The sequence below is a fragment of the Struthio camelus genome, chromosome 3 (assembly GCF_040807025.1).
Source record: "Struthio camelus isolate bStrCam1 chromosome 3, bStrCam1.hap1, whole genome shotgun sequence".
In the NCBI taxonomy this organism is placed as follows: Eukaryota; Metazoa; Chordata; class Aves; order Struthioniformes; family Struthionidae; genus Struthio; species Struthio camelus.
The window spans coordinates 15963175-15976860 of NC_090944.1; the positions used below are offsets into that span (position 1 = coordinate 15963175).

At 46.3% G+C, this 13686-nt stretch overlaps 1 protein-coding gene across 4 annotated transcripts in view; it reads right to left on the reverse strand.

The window, feature by feature from the left end:
* The window catches only part of KLHL29 (kelch like family member 29), a 382418-nt gene that overhangs the window by 37363 nt on the left and 331369 nt on the right, over positions 1-13686 (reverse strand). For all 4 annotated transcript variants that reach the window (XM_068937065.1, XM_068937066.1, XM_068937064.1 and 1 more), the window contains one exon: positions 8215-8474. In XM_068937065.1, coding sequence (XP_068793166.1) covers positions 8215-8474 — 260 coding nt within the window. The remainder of the gene's footprint in view (positions 1-8214; positions 8475-13686) is intronic.

The window sequence follows — 13686 nt, forward strand, 5'->3', positions numbered from 1 at the left end:
GAGGCCATGCCTCAGCTCCTCGAAGACATACGCCATTATGCAAAAATCTAACGGACTGATCGCTTAAAATGCTCGAGAAGTTTCTCGAACGCCTTCAGGAGCGACTCTGCAGCTGATTCAAACCTCAGCACAGCTGCTGGAGCTGCTCGGTTTTGCTCCAGCTGAGGATCCACAAACTCATGGCAGGCTGGTAACGCAGCCCGACGCCGCTGTGGTGCCTTGCACAGCTGGGGTGGCCTTACCCGTGCCAGCAACTGCTGGGAACAACTGCACGGGGACGGGATTTCTGGCAAGTCATGGGGGATAGCGGGGAGCAGTGATTTCTGAGAGCTGCTGCACGGCCTGGCTTCAAGGCACCTATTCCACTAGCACGGACGTTAGTGGCTGCGCTGGCCGGCGGTGTCTTCAGGGAGCCTGCATTCACAGGTGGGCTTCCTAAAAGCAGGGGGAAAACGTCTGACTTACCTTACCTTAACTGCCCAAACATTTGGGGTGAGATTCAGCTGTAGATTCAACTGCCTAAGTCGGTATATATATATATACACGCAAGTATCTACTTGCCAGGCAGCCATGTGTAAACTCACATTATACTTAACTGAGACCCAGTCGATGCACTTGACAGAGCCGCCTGAGCGATTCGGCTGCCCAAATTGCAGGTGTCCGCATTAAGATGTCCGCAACCCAAACTGGATGGGGATTATTTCTCCCACCTGGTGGAAATTTTTGCAAGCGTTTGCCCTGGGCGCTGTGCCTGGGAGGCCGCGCTCGCCGAAGCTGCTCGCCGCGAGGAAGGCTGAACGGTATCGTTGCGCCGCTATTGACTCGGAGAAATATGTGACCAACGCAATCTGCTATAGCTTGAAGTCGACCCATTTAGCCTTTCTCTGATAATCTCGTCACCTTCACACATAAATTATTCCCATCTTAGCAGGGAGGCCTGACCTTGAGCAAACTAGATCACAAAACCCTTGAACGCTGAGTTTGGTGGTTTGCGCGAGGACGTTTACTTTGCTACACTTTTTGTGACATTTCTTCTCCTACTAACTACACGGGCGTTAGGATCACTTGCTTCCAAGTGGGCTTTATTCTGAGACCTTGTAATTCTCAGTTACAAAAACCTCTTCAATATCACATTAAAAATGATCTTTCCTACTCTCAAATCTCTTCTCCAGTAAAATCCTCGCAGGTATTCTCTAAAAGGGCTCTCAGTGTGCTCCCGCACAGGCTTGCGCTACGCCAGTTAGTTTTAAAAGGAAATATGTTTACTGCTACGGAGTCAAACTTCCTGCTCCTTAAATATTATACTGGAAAGCTCTCAAGATTTTTAACATTTTTGAAGCAACGCCTGGAGAGGTTAAAAAAATGTTTCCCTTCTGCCTTATAACTCATCTGTCTCTCTAGTTCCCAGTTCTTTCCTACAAAAGACCCTTTGTGCTACGGGCCTAAAGACATATCTGAGCTCGAAATGCAAACACAGGAGCTACAAGCTCCACATGAAGGCAGGGTTTCGCTCCAACAAGCTGCCGCTTCGGCTCTTTGTGCCTAATTCCACGAGATTTTTTAAAGCAGTTTTAAGGGGGGATATACTGGCTCCATCGGGAGCGGCGAAGGAGCTTTGCGCCGTCTCCCGGAAGAGGGGCCGCAGCCCAGCCAAGGGTCCAGCGCGGCCGCGCCAGGTCCTCCTCGGCCCGCCGGTGCCGCTGGTGACGGGGCTGAAGCAGCAGCCGGCCCCGCTCCGTAAAACTCCTTCAGCTGAGAAAAAGGCACTCTAATCAGGAAAAAAAAAAAAAAAAAAAAGCAGATACCAGCCTTTGACACCCTTTGATTCCCGCCCTGCCTCGTCTTCCCCGGCACATCGCCCTGCCGGATGGGAAAAACGTTGCAAACTCCCAGTTTCCAAGCGTAACGCCAGTGGGGAACGGGCTGATTTGGGAAAACCGAAGCTGCTTGTCAGCAGTTTCTCCTCCCGGGGACGGAGCTGCCTCTTCTGAACCCCGCTTGATCAGTGCACTGCTTTGCTCCTCTCGGAAATATGCCCTTTTAGGCTATATTTTCACGGCGCTGCTGGGTAATTAGGGTACTTGCTGTGATGCATCCAAGCCCCGGGTATTACAAAGACTTGCTGCGTTCCCAGTCGCCTCTTGCACCTTCCTGCATCCAAGGTCACATCCAATCCCAACCTATTTCTTAATCACCCACATCGATTCCTTGCCCTTAGAGGAAACCAAAAGGTGTGGGGGGGGGAGCCTGTCAACTGAAAGCCTTATAATATCACGGGATAAACATGGGGAATAAAAGTGGGTTCCCCGGCGTGGGGCTCACATGGCGACTCCGCGGGAGGACGCTCCTTGCATAAATCTCATGCCTAGCACGACGAAAAGAGCAGTCCCTCCGTCTCCCTGAAATTAGGTTTCAACAAGACGTATTTACGGCAGCACAGCTGACTAAACACCGTAATGTCATCAGCGCCGCGCTGGGGGAACCGCTGCCCTGGTCACCAAACTGTTTGCGAGGCCGCACACGAGTAGGTATTTCCAGCAGTAATATGATGAGGGCTTTTTAAATAGACAGGAAGATAAATCATTAATACTTGGGGTTTATCTGATACTAAGGCTTAAGAAAGCCCTCGTTCTTGCCACGCACTTTATCTTGCTGGCTAGACGCTATCAAATAGACACCCTGAATTCCCCCAAAGGATGCTACAACGGTGACTGGCATTTCATTTCTGCTGATTACAGGCAGTCGCCTCCTCAAGCACCTGCAGACACACACAGATGCGCCGCAAAAGCACGCTGCCAGCAATTAAACGGCTGACGCTCGTACGGCGCTTCTTAAAACAAAGTGAACTCCTGATACCTGCATCCTTGCAACACCGAGACGCACAAATACCCCACAACAATCCTCTGTAATATTTCTTGCCTAGGGCACTAAATGAGTTTGCTCCTGGAGGGCTGTTTTGATCGCCGGCACTTGTGAGGAGCGGCTTGCATACCCGTGCCTTTGCGAGATCACGGCTTCACTCAGAAAAACATTTCGAAAAATTAGGGAAGCGTGTCAGAAAAGCCATAAAAACGGAGAGACCGCAAGGTCTAGGGCGAGGTAGCTCCCCAAACCAATTTAAACTTCTTAGAAACAACTCAGCAGATTGCCAGTCAAAGGAACCCCTAAGAAAGAAAGTTAATTGTTGAGTACAGGGGCGATACAAGGCTCTTCAGGCTTCACCTGTGCCTTCTCCGCCAGTCTCCTTTCTCTTCCTATTGTCTCCTTTCTCTTTTCTCCAGCGTATTCCTAAGGCCATGTTCCCGCACTGATTTTGCTCCCGCTGCTCCCTTTTTTTCTTCCTAAGCCCGTATGGGCTCTGAGCATGTTGGACGGCTTCTAGGAAAGGCGGCATTGAAATGCGAGCTCTTCGAGCAGGCTGTTCCTGCGCAATCAGAGCAGCTACTGCTCAGCCCTTGCATTTTTCATTTTTACAGAAATTGGAGCTTGTTGCACTTCCATTACAGCATCTTTTTGAATTTGTCTCTTCCCACAAATGGGTTTCAAAGCTTTAGAGCAGTCTGCGTTTTTTGAAAAAAGCCTAATTGAACATTAATAGAGTGTTTGTGCCTAATTCGCTTAGGCTCCATGGGAAGCCGTATGTTGCTTTTCATACTTCTTCCAGTATTGCTTTCCTGAAGCTTAATCCCCTCGTCTACATTAACTGAGCAATGAATTTCTTATTATGATGAACTTAAGTAACCTGTAAACGCTGGTATTAGGTATCAGCATTTGAATTTATCGTTGCATCCCTGTTGCCACAGAGCAGGACTAGGATGGTGTCTCGTTGCTATCAGAGTCTTCATTTTCGCAGAGCGAGTTGGTCTTCTGCATAACTTTGGAGACTCTTTAAGATCTGGCATGAGAAATACTGCTGCTATCATAACACCTTCACAGCAGTCCAGGGATTTTCTATTTTCTTTCTTACAGTTACCAACCTGCTTCTTCACTGTAGTTTCTTGCCTCCTCACCCAAAGAATATCACTGTGTTTCTTTTTAACTATTAAAATGCAGCTTGCTGGCAGTTTTAACACTTTTTGACCTAAATCCATTCACCCATCTCTCCATCACCTTTCCTTATCCTCACTACCAGATACAATACTTTGCAGTGGGCTTTGTGTTTCCTTGGATTTGCCTAGTCTCAAAGTCATCCTGGTGGTCGCACCATCAAGATAATGTTCAGATAAGTTCACCTCCGAGGACACAAGTTCATAAGAAGCTTGTTAATACACCTATGGTGGAGCTGTTTCCGTTTCCTGCTGGACTCTGTGATTTTAAGCAGAGTTTTAGAAAGGGCCTCCAGTGCTCTCTGTGGAGAACGCAACGGAAGGGGCCACTGCGCGGCTGAGCCTCTCATGCATAGTCCATCGCTGCAGTCCGGCCTCTCTCCAGGGCTATGCAGGGCAATGTGTCTGCACATCTCCTCACTCCTTCGTGCAACTGGGAGTCTAGTTTTCATGGGCTTCCTGGTATCGACAAGCATGTTGCTATGTTTTTATGTCAGAGAAAACAGACACAACTTTGGAGCCGGAGCAGAAGGTAGGAGTTTCCCATGAGGAACATCTAGCAGCTTCACATCTAGCAGCTTCCTGTCATCACATCCTGCACCAGTGTCGGGCTGGATTTCCGCTCTGTGCCGCTCCTTTAGTCATTAGTGGAGTAATATTGCTCATTATCCAGCAGATCCTCCCAACAGCCCATGCGGCAGGTATCATTTTCTTACAGCTCACGGCAGATGAAACTGAGGCGGAAAGGTGAAATAACCTCTGCAAGGCCACTCAAGAGAGCAGGAGACGAGTTCCGGTTAAGACTGTATGGGGCCTGGCTGTAATCTCTGCTTGTGTTTGGACCTATCAGATCATGCTGGTTTTCACACAGGAAAGCCTCCATTACACAATAAATTTTTTTGCATGAGTTCACCAGAGTCATAATAAGCTTATCAAGGCGATAGCTGTTAGGATAAGCCCTACAATCTTGTCCCTCAGTCAGGGAGGAGACAAATAGAAAAAAACCCCGGCTTTTCCAGATGTGTCAGTCAGCTGCTGGCCTTCCCTCTCATGACAAGTGATCAAGAGGATTTCCTACAACCAGCACTCCGTGTTTGTTGGTATGGGAAATTACCAAAGTGTTCAAGATCCTCACATCACAGGCTGTTTCTTTCGGTCAGACTGATCTCATGCGACTTTGCTACTGGCAGCACTAAAATTGTTCCAGAAGCATTGCCATATGCAGCTGGCATGCTGCTCCAATGGGCTAGATACAGATATTCACCAAATCTTAGCTTAACACATATGTCCTTATCCAAACTGCCTATTTGTCTTACGTAGGTGGATTAGTAACCTTTAAAGCACTGTTATTCTGTCTTTGTAACAAGTCTTGGGTGCCGTTTTTTGTAATGCAACTGAGTGCTTTTACAAGCACTGTGAGACTTCATGGGAGCACAATTTGCAGAATTTGCTGCCTTTCCACTTGCCTTGCAAGCAAATCCTGAGTCCTTTCTTGTCACTGCACCCCAGTCTGCTGGTGAAACACTGGATAGCAGACCATCAGCTACCCCAACAGAGCTTTCTGAAAGGCACAAAAAGCGTAGCGAGATACCTAACTCTAATGTCTTTCCATGAGAAGGGGAGACTCAGTTGAGGCTGCGCCCTGGCTTGCCCTGACTTCCAAAAGTGAAGCCGCTGCAGGGTATAACCCACACGGGGTGCTCACAGGGACAAGAAGTCACTGCGCCTAAGGGATGGCCCCATCCCAGCAGTCATTGGGGGAACCTCTTACCAAGCCATGGGCATCTCCTGCACATTTTGGCTTCCCTAGGTGAGATTATTCTGCTTTAGCAAAACCAGAGCTTTTTAGATGGGCTTGAAGGGAACCACTGATAGAAAAGGGAACTATGGCTTGGGCCATGGCCCTGCCTGGCTCCAGACCAGCAATGAGATTTACTCTCCGCAGGCATAAGCTTTCAAGCAAATGCACTCCAAAGCCACGAAAGCAGGCAGAACTTCGAAGGGCTGCCAAAGCTGCCTGCAGCTGCTCTGGAGGCAGAAGATGCTGATTTAGAGAGACGGCGGCTTCTCTGAGCCCCGCTGCAGGGATGTCTCTGCTGAGCAAGCCTCACTCAGCCTTTGCCAGGAGAGATGAACGTGAAGGTAAGACGAAGGGCATGCACCATTCACTGTCTGTGCTGGGTTGTACCTTTGGGAGAAGGACTAATGCTTTGCTTGGAAGAAGCTGCCACGGAGTCACTTTAATCACCTGAGATCTAGAGCAAAAACCCTCTAATGTGACAGCAGTGTTCGACCTCCTCAGGCAAAGGGAGAGGGGAGATACGAAACAATGGTCCTGGGAAATCCAGGCCCAGATTTATCTGCCTGGGATGCCTTTGGGAGAGCAACGTATTAGCCAGGTGGGTTTGCGGCCGTCGTAATTCACGGCTTTAAGTCTCTAGCCCCCCTGGCAGATGCCCTTAGCCAGGTGCAGAAGCAACAATCCTGTTGCTGCTTTGGTGTCCCTCATGTGCTGGCTCCCAACCAAAGAGTCGAAGGAGAAAGAGCTGAGTGAATCCATCTACTGAACTGTGAATAAAGTCAAAATATCCATGCACAACTCTTGGAAGAGCATGCATTCGCTGTTGCCATGGTCATCCAGCTCTGTAAAGCTCTGAGTAACCTGAGTGCCCCAGGCATTTTGCGGGAATCTGGGCAGTTCCTGGCATAGCGGGTCTTCTTTCACCCCAGGTACAAAATTTTTCACTCATCATCTTTATCAGACGTAAGATTATTTAGGCCTCCCTTTTCCTATCCACCATCAGACCTATTTGTTCCCAGGTTCTGAAAAATGCAGAAAGTCATTATCGTAAAGACGGTATTTTTCATGGTAACTATGAGTTCCTACTTTTAGAAAATAAGTAGCTATTTAACTAAGAGCTTTGTAATAGGTCAAGCAGTGAATAGAGAAAAGGAAAAGTGGGAGCTACCTGCTTTACTGGTAGGATTGGACATGAAAATAGTTCGCTGGTATCTTCAATGTTAATTTATTCAGGACCCTCATCGCTGGATAAATACAAATTAAAAATTAAACGCCCCTGTAAAGTAATGCATGAAACTAAAGCACCACAGAGAAACTTGGAGAAGCAAATAAAGCTGCCACCACAAACTACGTAGCACTTCAAAGGCAGGACAGAAGGGAAGGCTGCTTGGAAAAAAAGAAAAGAAAACCAAGCAGTAGGAAATGGAGAGAGGAGGAGATGGTGGTGGTGGCAGCAGCAAGGAGGAGGGAAGAAAAACCAATACCTAAACAGTGAATCACTGCAGTGGATTTTGGCCCTTCCAGGAATGATCAGCCAGCACCTCTGGCCTCTCTCCAGCACCTCAGGGAAGAGGGCGAAAATAACCTTCCCCTTCTGGGGGCTGTGGAGAAAATCGGCCCTCCAACAAGAAAAGTTTGGGGTCCCCATCACCACAATTCCCTAGCCATGTAAGCTGACTCCAGAAGCTGCCGCAAAGGCAAGCAGCAGGTTTTTAAATATCACTAGGGTAGCCTAGTGGTCCCAAGGACAACATTTTGTCATCATCGTCCTCAAAACAGTCGCTGCTCCTAGCAGTTATCTGCAGACAGTTCTCCCTAATCCAGCTCCGACCAAGTATACATTAAGTTTCCTGAGCTGAGGGCAGATGGTTGAGAAAAGCCTAATTCTATTCAATATACATACCCAAAGGGTTATCTAAGCAGCCAATTAAAAATACAGAATCTTTTTTTTATGTACTGAACTTACACTCTTTCAGTGAGCGGCCCCAAAAGAAATACTGATTTTCTGATAGATTTTTTTTTTCCTAGTGTTACTAAAAGGCATCCTCTTCCTAAAGTAACTACTCATGCCGCTCTAATCCTTCCCAGTTGATCTGTGACCAAGCCCGCAGCCAACAGTTCGAGGCTCCGGCTTTGTACAATCCATGTCGCAAACAAGATTTTGATTCTAAATGACGAAATACGAGGATAAGATTTTGAAAATACAAACATTTTACACACAGCCTGCATTCTCATTCTCCTCTTTATCTCAGCTGTCCATCCCATCTCCTACTCATCCTCTTGTTGAAAACTGCATGGGGATGGTTTCTGTTTTAAAGCAGCCTTTATGGGAATGGAGCAGAGTGAGGCCGCTGAGATTATTTTTACCTGAGCTCTGATGGCAGCATCCTTCTTAATCCACTTTATCACTGTTTCATACACCAGCTCCTCTGCTTTGGTGTTCAGGCTGTCATTGGACATGTAGGAAATGAAGTCGTCTTTCGAGATATTAAGGATCTCTTCTTGATTTGCCACCTCTGGGAAAATCTGCAGGGCGTACGCTTTGGCCATGTTGTATAGCTCAGTGCACTGCATGGCTTCAGCCATGGCTAATATTCCTAAGCAGTTGCTAGCAGTCAGCTGTTTTTCTAAAAGGAGCAAATAGAAAGCAAGTGAGAATTATTAAAAGCGAGATGCAATGTTTTTATTGCCCCCATGAAAAAAACAAGCGCCACGGATGAAACTCTAGCCCCAGTGAATTTCAAGTCGTTAATTAGACACAGCACCCTGGATTACTTTAGGACTGGGGCTTGAAATAGAAAATCCATGTTTGTCTAACGGCTGAGCTGGAGACAGGGAGAGAAATACACTTGCCACGTTTGCTTTGGGTGTAAGCCTTCCTAATGCACTGGGGAGAGCCAGAATAGCACCAGGGGCTTCCCGAGGGAGGGAACCCAGCCAAGAGACTGCCACCGCTTCCACCGCCCACAACGCTGCTTTAGGAAACAGCAGGGATGTAAACACCAGTGCAGACACTCAAGATTAAATGCAAACAGCACTAAGGACATTTTGGAGGATGCTGCAGTTGCTTTATGATAATTTTTGTCCTGTTCAGCGATTAAGACACTTGAAAAAAAAAAAATCCCCCGCCCTCCCTTTTTTTTTCAAAGGAACTTTGTTACCGCTGAATGTGATGACATCCCATATGCAAAACACAGATTATACTAACGGCTTCTGTTAAATGTTGTGTAGTGGGTTTCAAAGCAAATCATGCGCAGAGGAGACAGCATTATCTCCTCCCTGGCAAACAGAAGTAACAGCACAGTGTGTGGCTCTGCGTTAAGAGTGTGTGCTACACCACACGTTTGACGTTACTTTTCCCTTTTCAGCTACTCCGAAGAAAAACCCACCAATTTCAGACATTCCTAAGAGGAACTCTCAGATGCTTCTCAGCTTTTGTAAACCAAGCTGCTACTAATAGGCAGAAGGTATTTTTTAAGAAATAAGAGCAAGGAAAAAAGAGAGAAAGAACGAGACTGCAACAGATCACAGAGGTGGTGCTACCAGAGGAAAAATATATCCCATTTGGGCAGTGCTATACCCCACTGCATTGTTTCAGAGCACAGAAAAGAGAGAGAATCCAAAATGTCTTCAAGCCCAGCTCCCACCAGATTGTCTCTGCTGAAAACGCTCAGTGATTTTTCCCCGCACCCTGCTTCTGCCTTCATCAGATTCAAAACGCCACTGTGCAATATCTATATGTGTTTTTTTATTAAAATGGGATTATGACCTACTTTTTTTCACTTGGCAGTAGCTTAGGGGTTTTGCGGTTTTTTTGTTTTCTTTTTCTTTTCCTATTTCTTTATTTTTTTACAGATTCACCAGTCTAGAAACTTGGATATCTCATTTGGCTTCAGTTGATTGTAGTGACTCCAAGGAGCCCTGTCTCCTCGAGCAGACTGGAACAGCAGCACTGTTTTCTGTCACTACCTTTCACCACTCAAAGGCTGCCCAGAGACAGGCTGCAAACTGAAAGCTCTGAAGCACAAAGCTCCCCAAATTTCTGCTTCCCCCCCCCCCCCCCCAAAAAAAAAAAAAACCTAAAAAAGTCTTCCAGATTCCTTGGGTCTGTCAGTCTGCAGTGCAGCTTTTGAAAAGCACGGTTTCACGTATACATACAGCTGTGGATAAAATTATCACATAGCAGGGAACAAAATTCTCATCACTTGGCAAACTCTCAAGTCAAAGAAAATCTGACACTGTCCCACCATATCCACGTAAGGTTTATAATAAAGGTACTAAGCGTGTTTTACTCCATATGCAGGCCTTTACTAGTATATAAGGGAAAAAAACTTGGAAAATGAGGCTTCACCCCTGAGGGACTTGATTTGCTTTTATGAGGAGAGATTCCCGCATGTCCCCAGCCGACTGACAGGCTCCAGCGTGGGGCAGAAGAAGGACTGGTTCTGGCTGATTTCCTTGGGTTTGGACAGGCTTTTCTCACCCTAAAACTGCAACACCAACCCCTGCTACACCTGCAACCCTGGCACACAGGCTTGCCAGGCAGCTCTGGATGTGGATTTTCCTGTTGAGAATCACCAGTAGTTAGCGTCAGGCACTTGTTCCTCTTCCCGAGAAACCGCTCGGTGGCAGACCAGAATGTGGCTTTTCTGAGGGGCCTCAGATGCAGCCTGCGGTACGTTTGGAGGCTGGTGACCCACTTTTTTACACTTCAGCACTTTTGATGCAATGGGTACAATGGCGAGGTGGACTTTGTGATATCTTTTTAAGACGAGGGCTGGGATATGAACTAGCTGGATTTGTTCTAGCGGAGCAAGATGGCGGTTGGGGCAACAGCTATTGCAGAGAAAATCTCCATCCTGTGAACAGAAGAACCACCTGAGTGGTTCTCACCTGAGTGGTGACTATTTGTCTCCTCTGACTCCAAATTCAAGGGGCAGAGACTGGTCTCTCCTGACTCCAGCTGTCCATGGTGCAACTGGGCAATCATGTTAGAGTCCCCTTACACTCAGCAACAGATAATTCTAAGATGCAATTCATCTGATAATATTTTCGATATCTACTGCAGGACGAGCAGAATTGTGCCCTACCAATGCCTGTTATTTTTTACTGACTATAAAAGGAGTCCCAATGACTACTTAGATATAGACCTCCCTTATATGATATAGCCCACCTCAAGTTTGCAATCCTGTGGCCCTTCTGGAGGCCGATGTGGCAGAGGCAGCTAAGGACCAGTTCGGCTCCATCTGCTCCAGTGCCATTTTCCTTTGGATGCTGATGCGGTTACGATAATTGCTGTTTTTGTCACACTGATACTGGACTTGAAACAATACATGTTGGCGGTATTTCATCTCGAGCCCATTCAGAACACGGCTGCTGACTGCTAAGCTATTCACTACATTCAAGGACAGTTAATAACTGACTTAGGAGCAGGCTTTAAGGATATCAGATCTAATCTAGCAGATTCTCACTGGCTGGGAATACTGTTGGATATCGTATTGTTTCTATGCATGTCATAAAACTGTAGGCATTCTCCACTTGTGTTACATGATTTTAGAGTGGGATCCTGCATGGAGTCAGTGTGTGTTAATCAGCCAGACAAATTGCTAAGACTGCACTTCTGGGAGTGGGATGAGTGGAAGAGCTGAGATAAAGTCAGAGCTATACGATTTGTAGGAAGGATTACTTAGTGAGATTGCAGTAACAGTATCATGGAAGATCTGGGGCTGACATAAGCCCTCTCTGTGTGCATTAAATAATGTGTAAGATGGTTTGTAGATGATGACTTGGATATCACTAAAATTAGCATGAAACCTGCACTTCCCCACACGCTTTTTATCTGTTTAGATATAGCTCTTATTCCTTGGTTATTCACGCTACTGCCAAAAGCATGTGAAGACAGGCAGTAGGTGTAGGACTTCTGGATGCATTCACCTTCCAGAAGATGTCAGTTCCCCTGTGCGAGTGCTCTTCATTTCTCCTATCTCCAGATTTGGCTGGTCCTTTAATTTCTCTATTGCTGGGAAACGTGGTTCTCCAGCTGATTCAAAATTCTCCACCTTGGATGAACAAAAATGGTCTAAAACACTTTCTCAAGTTCTTAAGAATGTTACAAGTCTCTTCTTCTTCTCTCAAGGGCTCATGCCTACTCACGCAGATCTCACTGACGGTCCTTGGTTCAGCTTCTCCCATAGCTCCCTCTCATTCTCTTTGAAAACGTCCTTGTGCCCTTTCCCCAGGGGGCTAGAAAAAAAAAATCAGAGCTCCTGCTCTTTCCTGTTCTTCTCTATGAATCTACCAGGTTCCGTCAAATCCTTTACACTGGAGGAAGCATACTTTTATTATTTCAGCAGCAGGCTGAAGTATGAGCTCATGCTTTGTTAATTCCTGTGATAGCCCAAACCATGACACTGATGAATCTCCTCAATTCTCATTTGAGGCATGTCTGTGATTGTACTGCAGCTTCTTTGGAAAGCAAATATGAAAAAAAGGAAAAAAAAAAACAAAACCCCAGTGCTTAAGCCATAGGGATGGAGGAAATACCTATGAAAACCTGACCCTGTTGCAAACATTTGCCTGGTTATCATATGGCACCTACACTAACTTGTCAGCATCGCTGCATAAGCCAGCACAAAACTGTCGTCATTTGTCAGGCTCTAGACGAAAGCAGCACACAGACAGCATGTTGGGAAGAGAGACAACATGGCTACAGTTAGGCTAGTGAAGTTGGTTAGGAAATCTCCCATTGAAATGGAACAATTTTCCTAACACGTTTGCAGCAAGTCCCCACCAGAAAAAGTAGGCAGGATCTGGTGCCTCTGCCCGTAACAACCCCACTGGAGAGACCCCAGATAGAGATGCCCAAGCTGGCTAGACACCAGCCAGGTAGGACCCTGCTGCAGCTTCATGGCTAAAAAGGATGACTCGAATTATACCTGAGATGATCCTATACTGTGCTCAACAGACTTATTATTTTGGTCTTCCACTTGTTTGGGCCTCTCTTTGCTTCTCTCCACTTCTCTTATCGTTTGGACACGTCCATTGATGGGAGAGAACCACTGCTTATACTGGCGAATCCTCCAGAAACCCCAGGAAAAAGTATTTTTACCACATCCTTGGCTTTTGCTTTGCGGGGAGTGAAGGGGGCTGGGATGAAAAGGAAAAAACACAGCCAGAAAGAAGACAAAATGCCTTTCCCTGAACCTTTTAGACTGCAAAAGCTCTGCTATCTCTGTAGAGCAATCCAGTCACAGCTATAAATAAAAATAAGCAATTACACTCCATGAATTCTCCAAATGAGAATACAAAATTCCAGTGGCTCCCCATATATCACTGAAGTTATACAGCCAACTCTACTATTTCATACCATAGCATGGTTCACTGAATTCAAATATTAAATATCGGAAAAGGGAAATCTCACATTGATTTAGCGAAATAAATGTATTTTGTTTTTGTGGCTGACTTTTTAGAGATAGTGCAACTTAAATACATCTTCTGTTCCTGGAAAGGCCATAAGACCTAATCATTTTTAAAAGGTGGTGAAGGGAAGTCGGGGAAAAGCAATGCCAGAGCAAAAGCCCTCATTCAAGTTCCACAGCCAACATAGTGGGACCGCAAGGCATAGTTTTCGTTTTGCCGCTGCCCACACATTCGAGGAAAGATTTGTAAACAAGTGACACACAAAAAATTGGAAAGAAGTGGTGAATACAATACCACAGATTCTTTACTGAATTACTGCAGTTGTACAAGCCTAGTTACACTGCTAATCTTGCCAAAAGGCCAGCTTAGTAGTGGGAATTAACACAGTAGTAAACTGGACTCATTTGAGAGCAACATTTT